The sequence below is a fragment of the Solanum tuberosum genome, unplaced genomic scaffold (assembly GCF_000226075.1).
Source record: "Solanum tuberosum cultivar DM 1-3 516 R44 unplaced genomic scaffold, SolTub_3.0 scf00069, whole genome shotgun sequence".
In the NCBI taxonomy this organism is placed as follows: Eukaryota; Viridiplantae; Streptophyta; class Magnoliopsida; order Solanales; family Solanaceae; genus Solanum; species Solanum tuberosum.
Genome location: NW_006238995.1, coordinates 1,535,541 through 1,547,779, shown reverse-complemented (window position 1 = coordinate 1,547,779; position 12,239 = coordinate 1,535,541). Strand labels below are relative to the sequence as shown.

The following is a 12,239-nucleotide window of genomic DNA, read 5'->3' as shown; positions in this document are numbered from 1 at the left end:
GATTAGTGTGATCAATAATGCAACATTCGCATACATACATGCATCAAAATGAAATAATTACAAATACATATCACACCAACATGAAATCACAACCATCACCTACCTCGAACAAAGCTTGAATCCCCTAAGAAACTTGATTTTTCCCTTTTCAATTTTTTTCCGCTTGTTTTTGGTCTACAAACAATCAATATAACACGGGAATCAATAAACGATGTCTAATTACCCAGATTAAAATCAACACTATCAACCCTAGATCAACCCCATGATCCCAATATCTAAATTAAGGCTTTTTCCCACCATCCAAACAGTTCCAAAGCCCTTCCCAAACAATAATCACCCAAGAAACTAAGTTCTACGGATCAAAAAATGGATTCGGGGAGTGAAAACCTTACCTTTAGCCTCAAGAATGGTGGAAAACTGTCAAGAAAACACCTGGGGTCGTTCCTTAGCTCTCAAAGTCGAAAAGTGCAGAGTAAAATGTTTTTGGGGTTTATTTCCGACTTAAGTCGCGTCTGTCTAGCCACAACGGTCCTCACCTCGCTACAGCGGCCCCGCCCTGGCGGCACAAATCCTGTCATAGCAGCTTGCACGAAACAGAGAGCTAATTAAAGAATTCTCAAACACCTATTTCACAACAGACCTTCATCCCACGACACTCAGAAACTACCCTCTCACGCTAAGATCGATTTTGGAAGTTCTACTCGCTGAATTCAATTCCGTAAAGTCGTACGGTTTCCTTAACGTCTTAGCTATGTACTCAAGTAATCAAATTCATAATTAAATCTCCCATTTGTTACCAGATTTTCCTAGACCTCACTGACTCTGATTTCGTCCAAATCTAGACTAGGTTGGAAAATTTCAAGTTACTACCAAAAAGTTGTCCGGCCCAAAAAAATTTCCCGTTGACTTTTCTTTAACGACGAAAAGCGGTCTTTACAAGACCAAATAAAAGTTTGACAATAGAAAAATGCAAGCAAACCGTAGCATGCCATATATCCAAAATAGTTTAAGATAAGTATAAGTCAATAAAAACGATCGTGCTAGAACCACAAGATTCGAGGGATGCCTAATACCTTCCCCTCGGTCAACAAAATTTCTTACACTAATTTCTAGTTCGTAGACCATAATAAAGAGTCATTTCCTTTTGGTTAGGGATTAAAAATAAAAGGTGACTTGGAACAGCATAACTCAATTCCAAGTGACGACTCTGAAAAAACTAAAATAATTCCTAATCAATAACGTCACTTAAATTGGAGAAACTCTTTCTTTCTGCCAGTCGAAAAAAGGGGTGTGACACTAATGATGTAAGAATTAATTATGATTGAATCTATGTATGATTTTATGCAAGGTATTAGCTATGATAGTTATTCATGTTTTAGTTATACATGTATTAGTTATTCCACCTTCTATCATATATAAAATAATATAAATTCCCTCTTAACTTGTACATGTATTACATATGTGGTTTCTAAAATTGTCAATCAAACATTATATTAATTTTATACCGAAATAATTTATTTTTTATCTATTTATCAAACATAGTATAAATTTTGTATAAAATAATAAATAAATAACGTGGATCTTATCCAACCTGAGGGGGTAACTTTTTAAGGAAGACTACTTTAAGAAAAAAAACTTAGAAAGGAAACAAATGGATGAAAGTGGGATTCAATAAAGGATAGCGTGTTGTGTATTTAAGCTAAGCTATGGATCCGTTTGTTATGATATAAAACAGTTTAGTTATAATAAATAAGTTGGAAAAAAGGGCAATAAAGGATATAGGAAAATGGTAAAGGATTCTTGATCACTTTTCATGAGATATTTCAAATTTTAACCTTCAAAATTGATCGAACACCAAAATTAACTTTTCACATCATACATTTGTACATTACTCATGTGATTAATTCAAATATCATATGATTAATCTAAGTAAAAGGCAAAATAATACACTTGTTTTGCTTCATTTTTACTTATCATATTTATCTATAACGCGTTTCTTAAGAAAATATTAATCAAAAAATAATTTGATTAAATTATATTACCTTTATTTATTCTTTAATTTTAATTTTAATTTAATCCTATTTTTTCTTTCACTATATTATTCCCTTTCCACCCATTTATTAGCTTAATTAATGATAGAAATAAACAAAAATTAAAGTATGTCAAGTAAAACCAACTACAATATTGACCTTTTGCATATAATCGTGCTAAAATGGATAAGATAAAGAAATTAACTGAAATAAGAACCTTCTAGCAATTGCAATTAATAAACAATTAATCATTATGACAATATCTTATCCGTGTTGCATACATCCACCTCAATAATTAATCTATAGTTATACGTTTGATGTGATAATTAAGGATATCTTACAAATTAAGATATTTTTATAATTATTTTATTTTTATGATCTAACTATTTTATATAAATAGTGAGATAACATAATTTCAAAAATAATTAATATATTAAAAATCAAACATATAAAATCAAAAATTTATTATCCTTATCCCACTGATCAAGCGACACTTAAATAGTACTCTCCCCGTCCCTAATTAGTTGTCCACTTTTGAATTGGCACACCTATTAAGAAAACAATGATTGACATAGTAAGTTTACCATTTTACCCCTATTAATTATGAAGTGGATTAATTAAAAATTTAAGATTTTCAAAAAGTTTTACCTTTTTCAAAGTAATTAATTGAGGATATAAAAGGTAAAAAGAAATTATATTTTCTTGATTTGTCAAAATGGACAAATAATTAGGGACAACTAAACAATTAATCATTATGACAATATCTTATCCGTGTTGCATACATCCACCTCAATAATTAATCTATAGTTATACGTTTGATGTGATAATTAAGGATATCTTACAAATTAAGATATTTTTATAATTATTTTATTTTTATGATCTAACTATTTTATATAAATAGTGAGATAACATAATTTCAAAAATAATTAATATATTAAAAATCAAACATATAAAATCAAAAATTTATTATCCTTATCCCACTGATCAAGCGACACTTAAATAGTACTCTCCCCGTCCCTAATTAGTTGTCCACTTTTGAATTGGCACACCTATTAAGAAAACAATGATTGACATAGTAAGTTTACCATTTTACCCCTATTAATTATGAAGTGGATTAATTAAAAATTTAAGATTTTCAAAAAGTTTTACCTTTTTCAAAGTAATTAATTGAGGATATAAAAGGTAAAAAGAAATTATATTTTCTTGATTTGTCAAAATGGACAAATAATTAGGGATTATAAAAAGAAAAATGAGCAAGTAATTAGGAACAGATTGAGCATTATATAGGCCGGTGAGTGCAATTATTATTACTAAAATAGTAAAGAGTGTTGAATTTACGATTCTCCAATTAAATTGGAAATGCCCACGTTGTGGACTCAATAGTCAAAGGATAAAATTCCAAACATCACAGAAAACAAGAGAAAAAACAACAATTTTTTTCCACAACAAGCAACAGCTGTAAAATGTTAAAGGTAGTATTCCTCATTTCTTAGAAATAATAAATTCATATACAAAACAATAAATTACACGCCAACTTCCTAATTAGTTTCATTGTTATACGTAATTTGGATGTCGTATTACTCACATTATGATATGGATATTGGCTTAATTGCACGGTAAAACTAGCTTCTTTTTTTAAAATAGTATTATTCGAATAGAAAATGAGTATATCGGTAATAAAATATGGAGGGTTAGTATCCTACTTCATCGAATCAGACACAGAATCAAACAGATGCTCTAGCAAGATAATGAGCAACCTGATTCACTGATGTCTTAACAACGACCGGCAAAGAAAGAAAAGGTAACTCTTGATAAGAGTTTTACAATTAAAAACTAAAGAATCAAAATAAGATTAATTGACCAAATTTTATTCTTGCTTCACAAGTAGATTATCAGTTTCCACAACTAACCTCGTTCTAATGAACCGTCTCTTTAGCCAACTAAGAGCCTCATGCACCCCTATGATCTCGGCCAACAATGGGCTAGCCACACGGTCAAGAAATAAAAAATTTCCAGTAATTAATTGACCTAAGTGATGATCAGGTAGCACCATGCCTATTCCTGTCAAACCGGTATTGATATCGTAAGAGACATTTGTATTACATTTAATTTTGTCAAGTAGAGGTCGCTCCCATTTAGTAATCATTTTTGCAGCAACAATCATCTTGGCTCCCGAATTAACACTCCTCCATTCCTCAAGATCCTTCGCACAGTACAAAGTAACAGCTGACACATTTTGTTTATTATTATTCCAACATAAATTATTTCTAGCTTCTCACAAGCTCCACAAAATCATGACTGCTTTTTCCAGTGCGATGTTTCACAGTTTCCGATGCTTGCAAACATCGAGACCAGATTGAACTAGCTACACATTTTTTCTTGAAAATACTCATACATAGGTAGAATATTTCTCAAAGCTCTCCAGATAAGAAGGTAATGATATATGCTCCAAATGAATTTCCAAAGTTCTTGGTCCTGTGAGTTGGGTGCTATGTTTAAATTATAACGGAGACGATACTCATTTTTTTACGGAGTATAATTCTTTGTTGTTAAATTTCCACATCCAAGTATCTCCTCGAGGCCTAATATTTGCCTAGTAGCCTCCATATCAACGTTATTAAAGAGAGTACATAGCAAATTCAAGTCACATCTATTTCATCAAATCTGCCACAAGTAAACTCTCACTTCCAAGAATAATTTGAATTCTTCTTAAGCAGCCATGGATCAGCATAGACTCTTGTTGTCTTACCATCCTCAATACGTCGGAGGCATCCCTGTTTCAGAATTCACTTGCCTACACATAAGCTTCGCCATACAAAGCTAGGATTTGGGCCTAGTTCCGCATGGAGAAAATTAGATTTTATGATAGTATTGAGCTTGAAAAAACTTACTCACAAGAGCCTCGAGCCTAGTTAACATATTTTACCATGTTATTGTGAGCATGACAATATTAAAATGATGGAGCCCAAACCCTCATCCTCCTGCGGACACAAACTTTATGCCTTGCTCAAAAAGTACACATGTATTCATTGATTGAACCATTGTTTTGAGCAATACTTTTCGGCCTGCTCGTTAAACACTAATACACTTGTAATTGTTTATTTTTTAGATTACTCTATCATGAATATAAGCAAAGACTGAATAGACATGCGCTTCAACAACGTTGACAAACCCTCCGCAACTATCAAAAATAGGATCACCTTGTCTCAAGCCTCTTCTTGGAGAAATATTTTCCAACCCGTAACTAAAATGATAAGTAATTGTGGTTACCATACGTATAACTTTATTCACCCACCCCAAAATTTATCATCGGAAACCCCATTCAACGCGATTATAAACTTTACTCATATACATCTTAAGTGAATGCATAACCCATTTACCTTTGTTTTCCTCTTTAGATATTATATCGCTTCAAAGGAAATCATTGCACTATATGTAATGAATGCACTTGGGGCCTCAGAGATTATTAGATTCATACATCATTTCATTCTGTGACTTTACAAGTGATTCTATCAACAACATTGCAAAGAGAGATATGTTGTAAATTTGAAACAAATTCAGGTTATTTCTCTTTTGGGATTAACACAATATTAGTAGTGTTACATCCTGGCAAAAGTGAATTATTATTCAAGCATTTCATAATGGCCTTAGAAACACAGTAAAATTAGCTTATGAGAAAAGAATTATTCACATCTTTATAAGGAAATCAACTAATCACATTCTATTCAATGTGGAATTTAATATCTCACCTACGAAGCTAGGACATTTCAAAATTGAATTGAAATCTATAATTCGAATTGAAAAAAAGTTATTGATTTAAATGTGATAGGTTATTGGCTTAACAATTTCGATAACATATCAATTCATGTGCATAGTTCATTTGGTTTGTCACCTTGTTTCTACGTAATTTTAAATTATTATTATTTTTATGTCAAATCGTAACGGTTAAATTGATAACGAACCGATAACGATCAATAACCGATAAATCAATTACCCTAATAAGTCAATATCTTAATAGTTCTATAACGGTTTAGCATGTCTACAAATTGAAAACCGATAAATCAAACTGATAAACTTTAAAATCGAACCGAACCGGCCGATACGCAACCCTAATATCCCACACTCATGATTGAATATTTGAAGTGTGAACAATATTCCCTTCGTCCCACTTTACGTGGCTTCCTTTATTTTTTAGTTTGTCTGATTTAGACCATAAGTCTTGAAAGCTTTTCATTTTTTCTTAATCTGATTAAGTCAAAGAGTGCCACATAAAACGCAACAAAGGGAGTATATATGATAACGATCTAATGTCGATCGGGTAAAAAATAAATTGAGATGGATCTAATTTTGATACCATGTAAAGAAATGAATCTTGAGTCTAGCTCACTTCAAAAACTAGCTAATGTTTAAGCATAATTAAAAAGGGCAAAGCTACACAAATTAGACCCATTAGGTAAAGTATTTATCCGAATCGGATTCAATCGAATATATTTACCCTGATTGGACCCACAGTCCAAACTACTTACTTGGCTGTCCTTGGTCTATTCACTAAACTCCATCGGAGTTTATATATACTCTGATAATATTCATTGAAGTATTGTTTCTTCATCGGTGATACCATCAGAGTATATATATACTTTGATGGTATCAAGGAGTAAACGTGAATTAGTAGTTACTCCCTCTGTCCCTTTTTACTTGTCCAATTTTTCTTTTTACATATCATTTTGATAAATTAAGATTGGACAAATTTTTTTAACCTATTATACCTTCAATTTATTAATATTAAGTTACTTTCTTTTTAAAAAATAATGTAGTGAGTAATATTTGGGATCCTATCAATTAATATAGGTAAAATGATAAGCTCATTATAGCAATCAATATTTGCTTAATAGGAGTGCGGTGTGCCAAGTCAAAAGAGCAAAGGGAGTAAAAACAGGGGGTATGAAAATAAAAGAATAGCCGCTTATAAAATATTTCCTTTTTTGGGTATAAGTATTATTTTTTCTTTTAAAAGTCCAATCAACTTCATTCCACTCGATTTGGGACTCAAATTTTAAGCATTAATTGGCGGTGAATCTTCTTATTCAACTAAGCTTGCTTGATATTCCTCCTTATTGGATGTTGATTGAGTCTTTAAAATTCTAACCATTATTTAAGAAAGAGTTTCTAATATTTATTAGAAAAAGTTTGAAACTTTTTAAAAGTAACATTGGCAAATAAGATTCAAATGAATTCTAACCATTTTTTCTAGGCAAATGTTTCTACATAGTTAACTCCTTCTTGTTGCGAGTATAGTTGAGATATTTATCAATTTTTCTTTTTGATAATTTCTCCTGATTTATTTGGTTTGTTTTTGTACATACATTTTATTTCAACTATAGTTAAAGTTACGCATTTTATATTATTACTAGAGATAAGTGTCCCGTGCTTGTATGAGCCCGATATTCGTTATTTTTTGTATCACTTTATGTGACATAGATAAAATTTAGATAGTCAATTAAATTTTAATATGATTTTAAAATATTTTAAGTTGTTAATTATTGTAATTTATAGTATTTTTTACGTAATTTTTAAATAATATATGTTACTTCCCTTGTATCAATATGTATAGCACAAATAGAATTTCAAGAGTCAACATATTGTTAATTATTGAGATTTACAATACTTTTTACTTATTTTTCAAATTAAATAATACATGTTACTTCTTTGGTCCCATTTTATGTGACACAAATAGATTAATTTTATGAATCAATCGATTTTTTTATAACCAATTGAATTTCTTATATGTTTTTTTAAAAATATTTTAAGTTGTCAATTATCATGATTTATAGTATTTTTTAAAAAAAATAAAAAATAAGACAAATACACTTGATTGAACCATTGTTTTGAGCAATACTTTTCGCCCTGCTCGTTAAACACTAATACACTTGTAATTGTTTGTTTTTTTAGATTACTCTATCATGAATATAAGCAAAGACTGAATAGACATGCGCTTCAACAACGTTGACAAACCCTCCGCAACTATCAAAAATAGGATCACCTTGCCTCAAGCCTCTTCTTGGAGAAATATTTTCCAACCCGTAACTAAAATGATAACTAAGTGAATTATTATTCAAGCATTTCATAATGGCCTTAGAAACACAGTAAAATTAGCTTATGAGAAAAGAATTATTCACATCTTTATAAGGAAATCAACTAATCACATTCTATTCAATGTGGAATTTAATATCTCACCTACGAAGCTAGGACATTTCAAAATTGAATTGAAATCTATAATTCGAATTGAAAAAAGTTATTGATTTAAATGTGATAGGTTATTGGCTTAACAATTTCGATAACATATCAATTCATGTGCATATTTCATTTGGTTTGTCACCTTGTTTCTAAGTAATTTTAAATTATTATTATTTTTATGTCAAATCGTAACGGTTAAATTGATAACGAACCGATAACGATCAATAACCGATAAATCAATTACCCTAATAAGTCAATATCTTAATAGTTCTATAACGGTTTAGCATGTCTACAAATTGAAAACCGATAAATCAAACTGATAAACTTTAAAATCGAACCGAACCGGCCGATACGCAACCCTAATATCCCACACTCATGATTGAATATTTAAAGTGTGAACAATATTCCCTTCGTCCCACTTTATGTGGCTTCCTCTATTTTTTAGTTGTCTGATTTAGACCATAAGTCTTGAAAGCTTTTCATTTTTTCTTAATATGATTAAGTCAAAGAGTGCCACATAAAACGCGACAGAGGGAGTATATACAGGGGCGTATGTACATGAAGGGGAGGGGGTTCACATGCACCCATCCTCCCCTTCCTAACCCCCTATATAATACTACTATTTTTCTAATTATCTTTTTAAATTTGTATTGGTGAACCCAAGGTTAAAAAGAATATTGTAGTATATTGATAAGTAAGTATAAATAGGGGGTGCATAACTTATAGATTTGTGGTTCAAATTTTTCTATCCACATTAATATTTTTAATTTTAATTAATATAACAAAATGTGCCACTTTTCATAGATCTTTTTAATAATTTATAAATAAAAAGAGGTTCAAATACCCATATTTTTAGGTTGCCTTAGCTATGTCTAGACCTTAAGCTAGAAGTGTCAATAAAGTCAAATTATATTTTTTTACTTTCTTTTTCTCCTTTCCTTCTTTATTTAGACGTTTTTCTTATTTATTTATTTTAACTTTTTTCTTTTGACTTTTTCTAAAGCCCTTAAACTAAAGGTAAAAAGGAGTAAAGACATCATATTGTTCTTCATTTGTCTTCATTTCACATTTCCACTTTGTTGCTCATGGTGAAGTAGAAGTGAGATTTGAGAACAAGTAACAAGGTATGTTATCTAAAAAAAAAATTATTTATTAATGTACTTCATTTGTTTTATATGTTTTTCTTGATTTATGAAGTGGTGCCATTATTTGATTGCTTGAATAATTAAATTTATAAGAATTTCTTGATTTCTAAATAGTTATCTAATAATTGTGATTCTTTTATTAGTAAACTTGTTATTTGTGCTAATATTTTTTTAAAATTATTTTGTTTTTATAAGATTGAATAGAAGTGTGAATATTTAATTTTGTAGGTAAAATAATTCTTACAATCAATTCATCAAATCACAAATGGATAAGTTTCTCATCAAGTTACCAAAGCCAAAAGATGGTCAACCAAGTTCTAGCTCTAATCAACCATTTGTGAGTTCACAAGTTGCTCCGGAAGTTCAAAGACATACAAATTCTTTTCCACTTTCAAATATGGATAATATACTTGATTTTAAATCTCTGGAAGCAGATCCCAAAGATCGAATGCCTATTTCATCTTATTGTCATAATATTCGAAATGCGGTAAGAAGGTATTACATTCAAAAAAAGCCATGTCAACATGTTGATCATATCTTCCCTAAAACTAAGTTTGGAGATAAAATGCGTCAATTTCGACCAACTTGGTTTAAGAGAAGATCTCAATGGTTGGAATATAGCATTAAAGCAGACGCATCATTTTGTTTGTGTTGTTATTTGTTCAAGAATGAACTTGAAAGTCGTGAAAATGCCGGAGATTCATTTACAAGAGATGGTTTTAGGTGTTGGAACAAAGCTTTAGAAAGATTCAAAAAACATGTTGGTAAGGTAAATAGTATCCATCATAAATGTTTCAATAGGATGCAAGATTTGAAAAACCAACGACATTCGATCCAATCTTCTTTTGACAAGCAAAGTGAAAAGGCAAGAAGTGATTATCGGATGCGTTTAAATGCCTCAATTGATGTAGCAAGATTTCTCTTGACATCGGGATTTCCATTTCGTGGACATGATGAAAGTGAAGGTTCCGAATATAAGGGTGCTTTTCTTGAACTTTTGAAATGGTATGGGGATAGAAGTTTTGATGTGGGAAGAGTAATATTAGGTAATGCTCCACAAAATGATATGATGATTTGTCCGACAATTCAAAAAGATATTGTGGAGGCTTGTGCTAAAGAAACAACTAAGGCTATCATTGAAGACTTGGACGGTGATTATTTTGGAATATTAGTTGATGAATCAAAGGATGTTTCTCATAAGGAGCAAATGGCTCTAATTTTGAGATATGTCAACAAAAGTGGAATGGTGATAGAGCGATTCTTGGGTATTGTCCACGTAAATGATACATCTTCTCAATCATTAAAAAAGGCAATTTATTCTTTGCTTTTGGATCACTCATTATGTACATCCAAAATACGTGGTCAAGGTTATGATGGGGCTAGTAATATGCAAGGGGAAATAAATGGTCTCAAGTCTTTGATTTTACAAGATACGTCATCTGCATATTCTATTCACTGTTTTGCTCACCAATTGCAATTGGCACTTGTAGGTCTTTCCAAAAAGAATTCGGATGTGGATAATTTTTTTTATGTTCTCACTAATATTTTGAATACTATTGGAGCTTCATTTAAACGCAGAGATTCACTTCGACAACATCAAGAAGATAAGTTGGAAGAGTTGCTTAAATTTGGAGAAGTTCATACAGGGCAAGGTTTGAATCAAGAACGTGGCCTCCAACGACCGGGTGATACTCGTTGGGGGTCTCATTTTAAAACCTTGGACAATTTCCTGATTCTTTTTTCTTCAATTGTTAATGTGCTTAAGGATATGAAACGTGATTGTCCATATCATCTTGATAGATTTACGGCGGAAAATCTTTTGAGCAAGATTCATGAATTTGAATTTGTCTTTATGTTGCACTTGATGTTTAAGGTGTTGCTATTGACGAATGAGTTGAATAAAGTTTTACAAAAGAAAGATCAAGATATCGTTAATGCTATGGGATTGCTTGACCTTTCAAAGAAACGATTGCAAATGATGAGAGAGGATGAATGGGACTCTATGATGGATGAGGTTAGCTTATTTTGTGGTAAACATGGAATTTCAATTCCCAAAATGAATGAAGACTACTCTAATGGGAAGTCGAAGCGTAAGAGGTCCAATATTTCATATTTGCATCACTTTCGTGTGGAAGTGTTTTATGCCGTCATTGATTTGGCACTTCAAGAACTCAATAATCGTTTTGATGTGGTGACTAGTGACTTGCTCCTCGGTATGGCTAGTTTGAGTCCGGTTGATTCATTTGCTAATTTTCACAAGGATAGGATAATGAAACTAGCCGAGTACTACCCAAGTGAGTTTGGTGATAAAGAGCTTCGGGAACTCAATTTTCAACTTGATGATTTTATTGTCTATGCTCAAAAGTGTGATAGCAAGTTTCTCAACTTGAAGGGAATCAAGGATCTTGCAAAAGTGATGATAGAGACAAAACTAGATCAAACTTGGTCACTTGTGTATCTACTTGTGAAGCTAACTTTGATTATTCATGTTGCTACCGCAAGCGTGGAAAGAGCATTCTCATCAATGAAGTACATAAAGAATGATTTGCGTAATAGGATGGATGAAGATCTTTTGAATGGTTGTTTAGTTTGCTAAATAGAGCGTAGTATATTTAAAAATGTAAGTAATGATGTCATTATTGGCCGTTTTCAAAATATGAAAACTCGTCGAGGACAATTGTAAGTGAATGATGTTTTTGCTAATATATTACTATATAAAGATTGCTACTACCTACTTGCTCGTCAACTTGTTCTCACCGTAAAATCTATATAATTGAATTAATTGTCTATTTTGAAAATAATGGTGCCCCCATGTTCTTGAGATCCTGGA

General features: G+C 31.2%; 1 protein-coding gene across 1 annotated transcript; it reads left to right on the top strand.

Moving 5' to 3' along the window:
• Positions 1-9,674: 9,674 nt before the first annotated feature.
• On the top strand, positions 9,675-12,005 carry LOC107060249 (zinc finger MYM-type protein 1-like). Its single transcript, XM_015307886.1, has one exon. The coding sequence runs from the start codon at positions 9,675-9,677 to the stop codon at positions 12,003-12,005; it is 2,331 nt and encodes a 776-aa protein (XP_015163372.1).
• Positions 12,006-12,239: the final 234 nt, after the last annotated feature.

Coding starts and splice junctions, on each gene's coding strand:
- LOC107060249 (XM_015307886.1), top strand. CDS start 9,675: ATGGATAAGTTTCTCATCAAGTTACCAAAGCCAAAAGATGGTCAACCA.